This window comes from Peromyscus eremicus, chromosome 9, assembly GCF_949786415.1.
Source record: "Peromyscus eremicus chromosome 9, PerEre_H2_v1, whole genome shotgun sequence".
In the NCBI taxonomy this organism is placed as follows: Eukaryota; Metazoa; Chordata; class Mammalia; order Rodentia; family Cricetidae; genus Peromyscus; species Peromyscus eremicus.
Genome location: NC_081425.1, coordinates 46191998 through 46203387, shown reverse-complemented (window position 1 = coordinate 46203387; position 11390 = coordinate 46191998). Strand labels below are relative to the sequence as shown.

At 43.2% G+C, this 11390-nt stretch overlaps 1 protein-coding gene across 1 annotated transcript in view; it reads left to right on the top strand.

The window, feature by feature from the left end:
- Positions 1 to 8: 8 nt before the first annotated feature.
- The window catches only part of Nufip1 (nuclear FMR1 interacting protein 1), a 33144-nt gene continuing 21762 nt past the window's right edge, over positions 9 to 11390 (top strand). Inside the window, exons 1-5 of the mRNA XM_059273310.1 lie at positions 9 to 460; positions 1073 to 1155; positions 2899 to 2997; positions 3875 to 3937; positions 4816 to 4892. Coding sequence (XP_059129293.1) covers positions 28 to 460; positions 1073 to 1155; positions 2899 to 2997; positions 3875 to 3937; positions 4816 to 4892 — 755 coding nt within the window. The 5' untranslated portion in view covers positions 9 to 27. The remainder of the gene's footprint in view (positions 461 to 1072; positions 1156 to 2898; positions 2998 to 3874; positions 3938 to 4815; positions 4893 to 11390) is intronic.

The following is an 11390-nucleotide window of genomic DNA, read 5'->3' as shown; positions in this document are numbered from 1 at the left end:
CGCTGGGCTCTCCGCTTGCTAGGTGGCATGGCAGAGCCGACTCCCGCCGGGTGGCCTTTAGCCCCCGAGCTGACCTCCGCGCTGGGGACTCCGAGCGAAACTGCCCCGCCGCAGGACAACTGGGTGTACTGGGCCATGCTGCCCCCGCCGCCACCTCCTCTGTCGTCCCCGGCGGCGGCGGCGGCGGCGGCGGCGGTGGCGGCGGCGGCGGCGGAGTCTGAGCCGTGCCAGACGGGACAGCCCCACGTGCAGACCCAGCCTCTCGCTGGAGCGCTTCCCCCGTTCGACGCTCAGATTCTTCCCGCGGCGCAGCCTCCTTTCGATGCCCAGGCTCCGCTGGATGTACAACCTCAGTTCAGCGGCCAGCCGGCCTGGAATTTCCAAGCCTCGACGCCTTGGTACTGGGGGCTGTCTCCTAATGGTTTCCCTACGTATCCCACGTCCTACTACTACTCTCCGGGTAAGCGGCTGTTCCTAGTGCTGCCCTTTTGCTTTTTTTTTTTTTTTTCCTTTTACCCCTTAGCTTTCCTTTTTTTTATCTCTCAGCTCTGCCTTGTATTTTTGGAGGCTGGTAATGAGTATTCAAAATGTATCTTACTAGAAGGTTTCCCGCTCTCTGCTCATCCAAAGTTTATTAATTCAACCCAACTGTTTACTGGGGGCTACTTACATAGCAATGAACAAAACATACAAAAATCCTTACCTTTTGGGGGTTTCCTATCTCCATAATGTAGGAAGATACAATCCAGGAAATAAGACTACGTATTATAAAGTAGTGATTGTATCTGTGCCGTAAAAAGGGATTGGTAGGGGCTGGAGAAATGGCTCGGCGGTGAGGAGAGTCTATTGCACTTACAGTGGAGGACCAGAGTTCGGATCTCAACACTCTCTTTAGGCAGCTCTCAACTGCCTGTAATTCCAGCTCCAGAGGAGCCGATTACTGTCTCCTGGCCTCCTTGGGGACCTGCACTCACATGCTACCTGAACTTTTTTTTTAATCTAAGAAAAAAAAAGTGGTTAATAAATAATTGTACATTTGCATTCTTAAGTGACTCTCTCTTTTCTTTTTTAGTTACACAGTCTTATTTTCCACGAACACACGATGCAAAATTCAATGACTTCAGTTTGCCCCGAAACAAAAAACAGAAAAAGAAGGTATTTCTGAGCTGGTGAATGTGGCGCTTTGATTCTTATGTTTATCTCTTCATATCTTGTGTTTTAACTGTCGATGTGTTTCACATCTGTTATAGACATGTGGGATTTTAGTGGAAAGGATTTTTAAGGAGCTTAACTGTAAGTAAAAAAGTTGAAGCAAAATAGTTTTGAAAAACAAATGATGAAATTACAGAAAAAGAAAGAATATTAAATCTGGATATACAAGCATAATTGAGCATTATGCTTACAAATAAATATAAATATTATTAAACTTCAGTGATGTTTAAAAGATTACGAAGAATGGGACTGATAGCTGGAATTAGGAGAAGACTGAAAATTCCAGCTTTTTACTGATTTGGAAGTCCAAATTGTAATGACAAATCTTTTATTTCTCATAATCTTGTTGCTTTTTATCATAGAAGACTCTTCCTTCGATATAAGAGCAGATCCCCTTTTTTTCTCGTTAAACTCAATTAAGCTATAATCTAATGTTTCTAATTTAGGAGAGTTTACATTTTCCCAAGCTGTGCACATAATGTCTTAAAATCAGACAGGATTTATTGTGCTATTAATGTTTGTCCTGATTGTAAGGCTTTTATTTTTTCAATAATGGGTATTTGTCGTTGATGTGAAAGCCTTTTTTGTTTTTTGTTTGTTCAGGTTGTAAGGTCTCTCTTTTTTCAGTAATGGATATTTGTCATTGGAGTGAAAGCCTTTTTTCTTATTTTACATTTATTTTGTTGGGGGTGGGTGCATGCGTGTGGAGGTGTGAGAACAACTTGCAGGCGTCGGGTCTCTCCTACCATGTGGGTTCTGGGGGTTGAACTCAGGTCCTAAGGCTTAGCAGCGGTGCTTTTACCTGCTGACGCATCTCTCTGGCCTGGAAGCCATTATTTTTTCAAATGAGGAGGAATGCCTGGTTATATGTCACAAACCAAATACTATATTGAAATAGGTTTTCTTTTTCATGGTCTGAACCTAACTTATAGATCAGGTTTCTTCTTTGTATAAGTTGTACAATTACTTTAGGGTAGGTTGAGTACTGTCTAGAACAGTGGTTTTCAACCTTCCTGATGCTGTGACCCTTTAATACAGTTCCTCATGTTGTGGTGACCCCAACCATGAAATTATTTCATTGCTACTTCATAACTGTAATATTGCTGCTGTTATCAATTGTAATGTAAATATTTGATATGCGGACCCCCCCCCACACACACACACACAAGGGAGCCATGACCCACAGGTTGAGAACTGCTGGTGTAGAACTTGAAATTAATATCCTTTTATTGTGAGAACTGTGTAACTTGTGTTATTAGTATTACACAGGTACAGTATAATCTATTATTAACAGTCCATTTAATGTTACAGTAACATAACATTTAAAAATTGGAGATTATTTCCAGTATCAGTGATTCTAGTATAGTAACGTCCCTTGTGAGGCACTTTTTCTTTCTTTTTTTTTTTTTAACCTTAGATCAGTACTTTTAGATCTTGACAGATGCTATACCAAATCTTCACTGGGTCTCTAACTTGAAATCTTATAGTTTGAATTAGCTCTTTTTAGATTTAAATTTTGTTTATTGTGTCTGACTTTTGCTATATTGCTAAAAAATAAAAGAAGCCTCCACCCCAGGGGTATGTTTTAAAACAAATCAAATATGTATTCCTGGAACAGTTGTGTTTGGTTGAGCAGAGGTTTTCTATCACAGTCTTACTGCTTTTTGTTTGTTTGTTTGTTTGCAGAAAAGAAAGGAACCAGTTTTCCACTTTTTCTGTGATACCTGTGATCGTGGCTTTAAAAATCAAGAAAAATATGACATACACATGTCCGAACATATAAAAGTAGGTTTTCCGGGGTGTTCCGAACTGATGTAGAAGTGGCCCTTGATTTGTGTTTTTGGTACAAGGACCAAGCTTATTTTCTCCTAAGTTCGTAGTTTTTCCAGAAGGAAAGGTTAGGTGACTTGACACATGGGGACAGTGCCTGGGATTTGGAGTTTGGGGGTTAGGGGTTGGGAGCCCACTGCTTCGTGAGAGGAGGAGCTGTGGAGACCTCTGTGTAGGTGCCCCTCCATGGCTCCGAGAGAGGAGAGAGCTGGGTCTCCCCTGCAGTCGCCTTGAGCACCTCGGAACGCTTTCCCTCTATTGCTGTCTTGACCTTGCAGCTCACTGTGTGGTGTGGTGTAGTGTGCTGTTCTCTAAATGTTGGAATGGTGGAAAGGTTTTTTGTTTTTTGTTTTTTGTTTTTTTTTTTTAAGAAAATTCTTGTTTTGGAAACATTCATTTGTAGGAATGCCTCACCTTTAGGCATTAGGAATGGTTTAGTTTCCCTCAGCTGTAGGAGGAAATGAGATGAGTAGCTGTGCTGCTCACATCGAGGATGCCATTCCTTTGTTTTGCTGCTGGACTAAGAATGAAGGAGGGTGCCGGGCGGTGGTGGTGGTGCACGCCTTTAATCCCAGCACTCGGGAGGCAGAGCCAGGCGGATCTCTGTGAGTTCGAGGCCAGCCTGGACTACCAAGTGAGTCCCAGGAAAGGCGCAAAGCTACACAGAGAAACCCTGTCTCAAAAAAAACCAAAAAAAAAAAAAAAAAAAAGAATGAAGGAGGGAGGTAGCACAGGTGGAGAAATCGTTGGGTGACCATAGTCTGTAGCCCTGGTGGTGTGAACCGGTAACTGTGGCCATCGTTAAATGTCGTTTTGTTGTTAAACTTTTCAGTGCCCTGAGGTAGATTGCTCCTTTAGTGCACATGAGAAGATTGTCCAGTTCCATTGGAAAAATGTAAGTTCTTAAGGCTTTTTTCACCTTTTTAAATGCGTTCTCTATGTGTGCTAATAGTAAGTAATGTTCATGCGGTGTTTTGTACTTTGTAAGGAAGTTTTGCATCTCTTACTCTATTTTAGTCTCAAACCATGCAAAATAGATAGATATTAGCTCCTCTTACAGATTGAGAAGAATGACTTGCCTACCCAGAACTGATTCTTGGACTTGCAAGTTGTATGCTGGTTTGACCATGCCATGCTTCTTAAAATGACCGTGGCTGGGTGCTGACAAGATGGCTTAGCAGTTAAGAGCTTATAGTGCCCCTCCAGAGGACTCCAGTTCAGTTCCCAGCACACACACACACACAATGGACAGCATGCAACTGCCTGTAACTCCTGCTTCAGGGATCTGGTGTCCTGGTGTCCGAGGGCACTTACACCCACCCACACACACACACACACACACAAACACGCACACACACAAACACGCACACACACAAACACGCACACGCGCATGCACATGCGCTAAAATAAACAAAAGACTTGTGAAAAATGATCATGTCTGCTAATTTTTTTATCTGTCACCTTCAGTTTTGCTTGGTGGGTATTTAATGTCAGTTGAGAAAATGGGTTATGCATCTATGTAATAAAAATTACACTGCTTTCCTCTCTTATCTCTAGTGTTGATCCAGCTACATGAGAAGTGGTTGCTTTTCCTTTAAGGGATAAGGCATAGTGAGAATGCTCGTTAGCTTAAAATATGTTCTGCTTGTAAGTGTAATGTTGGGTGCAATGCTGCATTTAGTTATGAGCACACAGTAATGTTGGGTGCAATGCTGCATTTAGTTATGAGCACACAGTATGCTTCCTGATGTTCAGCAGGCTTTCTGCCCTTAGATGCATGCTCCTGGTATGAGGAAGATCAAGCTAGACACTCCAGAAGAGATTGCAAGATGGAGGGAAGAAAGAAGAAAGTGAGTAAAGAGTTGTTAACTAATGCATAACTTTCTTTTCTTTTTTTTTTTTAATGAATTTTTTTAAGGTTTATTTATTATGTATACAGCATGTATGACTGCAGGCCAGAAGAGGGCACCAGATCTCATTACAGATGGTTGTGAGCCACCATGTGGTTGCTGGGAATTGAACTCAGGACCTCTGGAAGAGCAGTCAATGCTCTTAACCTCTGAGCCATCTCTCCAGCCCAGCATAACTTTCTTTTACTGTGGCAAGACTAATGGCCAGCCTGGCCTTAATGAATAGGAAAAGAGAAATGTGGTCTTTTATAACATTGTAGACATTTCACTGACAGTGACTCGGCTTGATTTTGTGTCTTTCAGTAGTGGTACATTATGGATGAGAATAGTGTTAGTTGATGGTTTAAAAATAAACATCTTTATTAGGTAGTGAAGTCCATTGAATTGTTTCATAATGCTAACACTAAGAAAGAGAACTGAAAGCTACAGTGTATGAGGCTATTGGATGTAGTTTCGGGGAGAGTTACAGGAACTTTCCATTTAAATAAGAGCTGTTTCATAAAGGGGCTATATGGACTCCCAAGAGAGCTCCCATGCTTCCTACTAGATGTTCAGTGGCTGGGGCAATAATGGGCTTGTAATGATAGTTAAACGTTGTAATACATTGCTATGTTTTTTTGTTATTTAAACACACAGCTGAATGACTTCTGTGCTAGGCAGAGTGAGTACAGCAGTGAACAGGATGTACATGTACTTGTCCTTACTTGTAAAAAGTTCAGGAATTCATCCCCGTAATTAATGTTTAAGAGATGTGAGCCTTACTGTGTAACTTGTGCCTCTACATATATTAGCAGAGACAGCATAGTTGATGTCTGGCTACAGTGTACTTGGGAAAAATCTGCCCAGAACTCCATTTTACTGTCTCCTCGTGTATTTGATCCTGTAGCAGAAGACTAAGGTAGAACTATTAGAATGAAAAGGTGCACTTAGAATCACTTACTCATTAGTTTGTTTTCTGTTGCTTTCATAAAATACCCAGAAGCGACTTAGGGAAGAAGGTTTAGTTTGGTCTGGGTCCAGGGAGTTCGAGTCTATGACGGCAGGAGTGGCATGGCGGCAGGCAGCAGGCAGCAGGCAGCCAGCTGATCATCTTCTGGTGGTAAACCAGGAAACAGTGTGAGCTAGAAGTGGGCGACGCTATCAGCCCTGGAAGTCAGCTACCAGAGACATAGGCCCTCCAGTAAGGCTCCATAACCTCTTCAAACAGTGCCACAATTGGGGCCAAGTGTGTACATAGTTGAGTCAGGGGACATTCTCAGTCAAACCACCACAGTGCTCTTTTCCTAGAATTAACAGAGGAAGGAAAGTCAGATAGGAAAACAAGAAGTAATTGGTTTTAAATTTTTTCATTTTGTAGCATTGGGATTGAAATTAAGGCCTTGCTTATACTAGACAAATGTTCTGCCACTGTGTACAATCCCTAGCTGTCTTTAATTTAAAAATGCTTTTTAATTATTCTTTTATGTGTCTGTTTTACTGGTATGTGTGTTTATGCACCACGTATGCTTGGTGTCTGAGGAGGCCAGAGAAGGCATTGGATCCCCTGGAACTGGAGTTATCAATGGTTGTGTGCCACAGTGTATTTGTTGGAAATTGAACCTGGGTCCTCTGGAAGAACAGCCAGTGTTCTCAACCATTGAATCATCTCTCCAGCCTCTCTTTTAAATTATTTTTAAAACGGGGACTCCCTGAATTACTCAGGCTGATGTTGACTCACTCAGTAGCCCAGGCTGTGTTTGAACTCCCGATCCTTTTCCTCATCCTGAGTAGCTAGATTGCAGGTCTTTCCCCTCCAGCCTGGCAGGAAGCTAGTCTTAGAGCTTGAGAAAGAAAATTAAATTGATTCACTCGATAGCACAGGCTGTGTTTGAACTTCTGATCCTTTAATTCTCTTGAGGGACATGAAAATGTTTCCCCATCCAAAGCTCTGATCTTTGCAGTGAGCTCCTTCTGGTTTTCACATCAGCCTTGTCAGTGTCTGAGCTCCCTGGTTCCATTGTCCTTCCCTTGGCAGAGTCTGAGCTCCCGCTAAGTCCTCCTGAGAAAGCCACACCGTTGTGACGTCCTCTGCAGGTGAACAGGTGGTGCAGGGCTGCTTAAGGGGCGACTTGACCAGTGAGACTTCAGGGCTACTGTACTTGGTTCTCCTCTGGTAGAAAGTGAGGTGTTCACTTGCAGTTGTTTCTCGATCATACGGCGATCTGTATAATTGTTACACTTACTACACTTATTTGTTACACTTACTTTCTCTTAGCCAAAATGCCAAAACTCATAGAATTTGTTGTTTGTTGTCTTTTTTGTGGGACCCACCATCCAGCTCCCAAATAAATCACCCACAGAAGCTTATTCTTAATTATGAATGCCCGGCCTTAGCATGGCTTAGTTTCTTGCCAGCTTTCCTTGACTTAATTTATCTCATCTACTTTTTGCCTCTGGGCTTTTCCCGTTCTCTAACTTCTGTAAATCTTTCTCTTACTCTGTTGCTCGCTGTGTAGCTGGGTGGCTGGCCCCTGATGTCCTCCTCCTTCTCTGGCCGCTAGCTCTTCTTTCTCTTTTTCCCAGATTTCTCCTATTTATCCTCTCTGGCTGCCAGCCCTACCTGTTTCTCTCGCCTGCCTCACTATTGGCCGTTCAGTTCTTTATTAGACCATCACGTGTTTTAGACAGCCACAGGAACACAGCTTCACAGAGTTAAACAAATGCAACATAAACAAAAGTAGCACACCTTAAAATAATATCCTACAACAGAATTGGTAATCAGGATTCTAAATGTGGGCTTGTTTAGACAGGTCTTACTAACAGCCCTGGCTGGTCTGGAACTCACTGTGTAGACCAGGCTAGACCAGGCTAGTCTCCAACTCATGCCAGTCCTGCCTCGGCTTCCTGGGTGTTGGGATCATAAGCTTGTGTCACTCAGCCAGCTGAACTTTGTGGGGTTTTTGTTTTGTTTTTTGTCATTTTTCAAGACAGGCTTTCTCTGTGTAACAGCCTTGGCTGTCCTGGAACTCACGGGGATCCCCCTGCCTCTGCCTCTTGAGTGCCGAGAGTGAAGGCCCTGGGTCCAGCTGAGCTCTTGATACGTTAGTTTTGTCATGATGCTGCTCCTGTCACAGAGAGGTGAGCTTCTGCAGCCATGAATTCCTGCTTACTGCCTCAGCCCAGAGCTCCTGCCCTTCGGGCCTGTTTACTCATCCTGAGTCTACAGGAAAGCCTTTCCCGTCTTTAAATATGGCCTCCTCTCAGCCTGTTTACTATAGATATGCAGTACTGTCCCATTGGAGAACTATTTTGCATTGCATTGTGTATTCTTGAATAAGTATTGGAGAGGTAAGGACATCTTTTATGTGGCTGTTTATATCACCTGGTGCCTTAGATAAAAGGGGAGCATGTAATATTACTATATGTAAATGGAGTTTGAGATTATTTCATTATGAATATAATTCTATTTCAGTACACAAGAAAGTAATTGGAGAAACCCATATTTTTAAGTTATGTTTTCAACAGTGCCTTTATTTTAGAGAAGTTTGGTCAAAATGTTTGGTCAAACCATTCATAATCATGGTTTGAAATCAGTAATGTATCTGATATTTAAACTTCTGTGATTTTGTACCTTTTTTTAAAGGTGTGTGTGTTCGTGTCACCATGGAGGTCAGAGGACCGTCTGTAAGAGTCGGTTCTCTCCTTCTGCCCTGTGGGTTCCTGGGATTGAACTGAGGTTGTCAGGCTTGGTGGCAGGTGCTTCTACCCTGGAGCCATCCTGTTGGCTCCTGCTGTGTTTTCAATACTAGATTCCATCAGTCCCTGTTTAAAAGCCTCATTCTTAAGTGACTCAAGAACTCCCCCTTGCGGTTGGTTCATGCAGCAAGTGAGTCAAGGAAAAAAACGTTTCTGGGAGAACCAGTGCTTTTCAAGTGCTGACGAGATCTTCTCAGCCTTTGACCGTGTGTTGGTGGAAATCATGTCTTTTAGTGATTGCTTGGCAGTGGTTTATCTTGAAGGTTAGGGGTAAACATTTCCTTTCTACTTAGTTTACATTTTTATTTGTGTGTATGTGTGTGGGTGTGTGGAAGTCAGGGGGTAACTGAAGGGAGTTGGTTCTTTCTAGGAAGTGAGCTAGTAAGGTGCTATTACTTACTAAGCCTTCTCACAAGCCAGCATTTTGTAATTGAGAAGGCAAGCATTTTGTTGCTTATGGCTAAGGTCACCAAAACCAGAGACTCTCACTCCAATGGGAACTAGTGGATAAATATATGAGGGGCCTAGAAATCCACATGCAATTGAAACACTGACTTTAGCACCTCGGGATAATAATGCTTAGGGACAGGTGCTTTTCCTTCTTTCTTTCTTTCTTTCTTTTTATTTTTTTTTTATTTTGTTGTGTTTTCAGGCAGGGTTCTCTATGTAGCCCTGGCTGTCCTGGAACTCACTTTGTAGACCAGGCTGCAATGAACTCAGAGACCCATCCCCTCTGCCTCCCAAGTGCTGGGAGGTGTGCACCACCCCCGCCTGGCTCGAAGGATACTTTTCTTAGTCAGTACTTTGTCAGAGGGAGTCTTTGGAAAGCAGTGCCATCAATATATTTGGCTTTCTGTGAGAAGTGAGCCGCCCACCCCACACTTAAGGGTAATACACATGGCAAGTAACTTATTCTTTTGAAGCACAGTTATTTGAACACTGGCACAAGTAGGTGTAGACCAAGACCAGTGTTCCACGCTGCTTCCCCAGTTCAGTCGTCCCTTTCATGATGGCCTCCCTACTACTGGGCAATTGCTGATCAAATATGCCTCTGCAGAAAGTCATCTATGTGCTGTCCTACACCATGAAGACTTTAGAGTCAGAAGTCACACATGTTGGGTGTGTACTAGGTCATTCTCATTTCTGAGTATTCTTCTGTTCCATTGTATGGCTATATCAATCACAGTTTTCTCTTCATTTCCCGGTTGAGAATGGATTCCAGTATTTGGAATTGATAAAGCCTCCATAGACATTCATGTATGAGTTTGTGTTTTGAATATGGCTTTTATTTGCGTTGGATAAGTACTTGGGAATGGGTTTGGGTGGTCATGTAGTAAGTATATACTTCACTTTAAAGGAAACTGCCAAACCGTGTTGGGGAGAGGTTTGAACTCAAGCTGTGCCGGTTGACCAGGCGAAGCATTCAGAGAAGGGTCTGGCTGGAGAGTTTGCATCAGTGACCACGTACTCCAGAAGATGGAGCAGCAGCCTTGCCTTCATAGCTTAGTGCAGAGTGGCCCATCCTTCCTCGTAAGAACAAGTTGAAGGCACTGTGCCTGCTGTTGGCACCACTGGGCAAGCTGTTCTTACTGCTCTTCAGTGCCCCGTTGTGATTTTGCCTGTCGGAAGGCTTGCCTTTATCTTTCTGTTACACCCACGTTCTAGACAGGATGGGGGGGGGGGGGAGAAGCAGCCTAATTTTCAGCTTTCATTAGGAAAGCAATAGGTGTGTTTCAGCTTGAACTAGATTTCCGTTCAGACCTCATTGTCTAGAAGCAGGTTGCTTGGTCATCTTTAGTGGCAGTGGAGTTGGTGGAGTGTCCTCCAAACAAAATTGCCAAGAGGGAGACCATGCAGCTGTTTCTGACCGTGCTTGGTGGCAGTTTTCAGTTTGTTGCTTTTCAAAACAAAGCTCTACCCTCTTGACTAGAGGATGAGCAGGAGCAAGGTTTACCGATTACTGGTAATGTTCCATGGAGGACAGGTGTATCTGGTTCTGGGTTCCAGAGTGTGGGTGCAAGTATTCAGAAGTGCTGGAAAGGAGTGGGCACAGGTGCTGAGTGATGGAGTGGAGGTACGGACTGGGAACCCGAGGACACTGGAGTGGGTGGCAGTTGGGGTGGCGTTCGTTTGTACCTGTGACGGTGCCGTGTTAGCAAGTGTTCTGAGGTATGTTTAGCACCTTCAGTTCCTTTGGGGTGCTTTGACGGTGTACTTCGCAGCTCCCTTCCCTGTCACATACTCAGCAGTGTTGGTGACACACTCATTAGTAGGATGTGGGACCTGAGCGTGGGAATGGATGTCTGTTCTGGGGTGCAGGAGGCTGGGGTGGGAAGGCTGACCTTGTGCCAGTCTGCCTGCCAATAATAAAGGAAGGCCTCTTCTAGAAAGGGAGAGGTGGGGTGGGTTGGCAGGAAAGAAGGAATGTGGGAAACACTTTCTTTGTTTTTGGTTCATTGGATAGCTTTCTAAGACATATACTCTCATTAAGCAGTTTTTAAAAACATTATGAAATATTATTTCTAGGTACCTATTCTTAATTTATTTTATCTTTATTTTTTGACACTTTAAAAGTAACGTTTTTAAAGAACTGAAAGAATTTTAGTTTTTATTTTATGTGTATGTGTATGGGTGTTTTGCCTGTGTGCATGTTTTTTTTTTTTTTTTTTTTTTTGGTTTTTCGAGACAGGGTTTCTCTGCGTA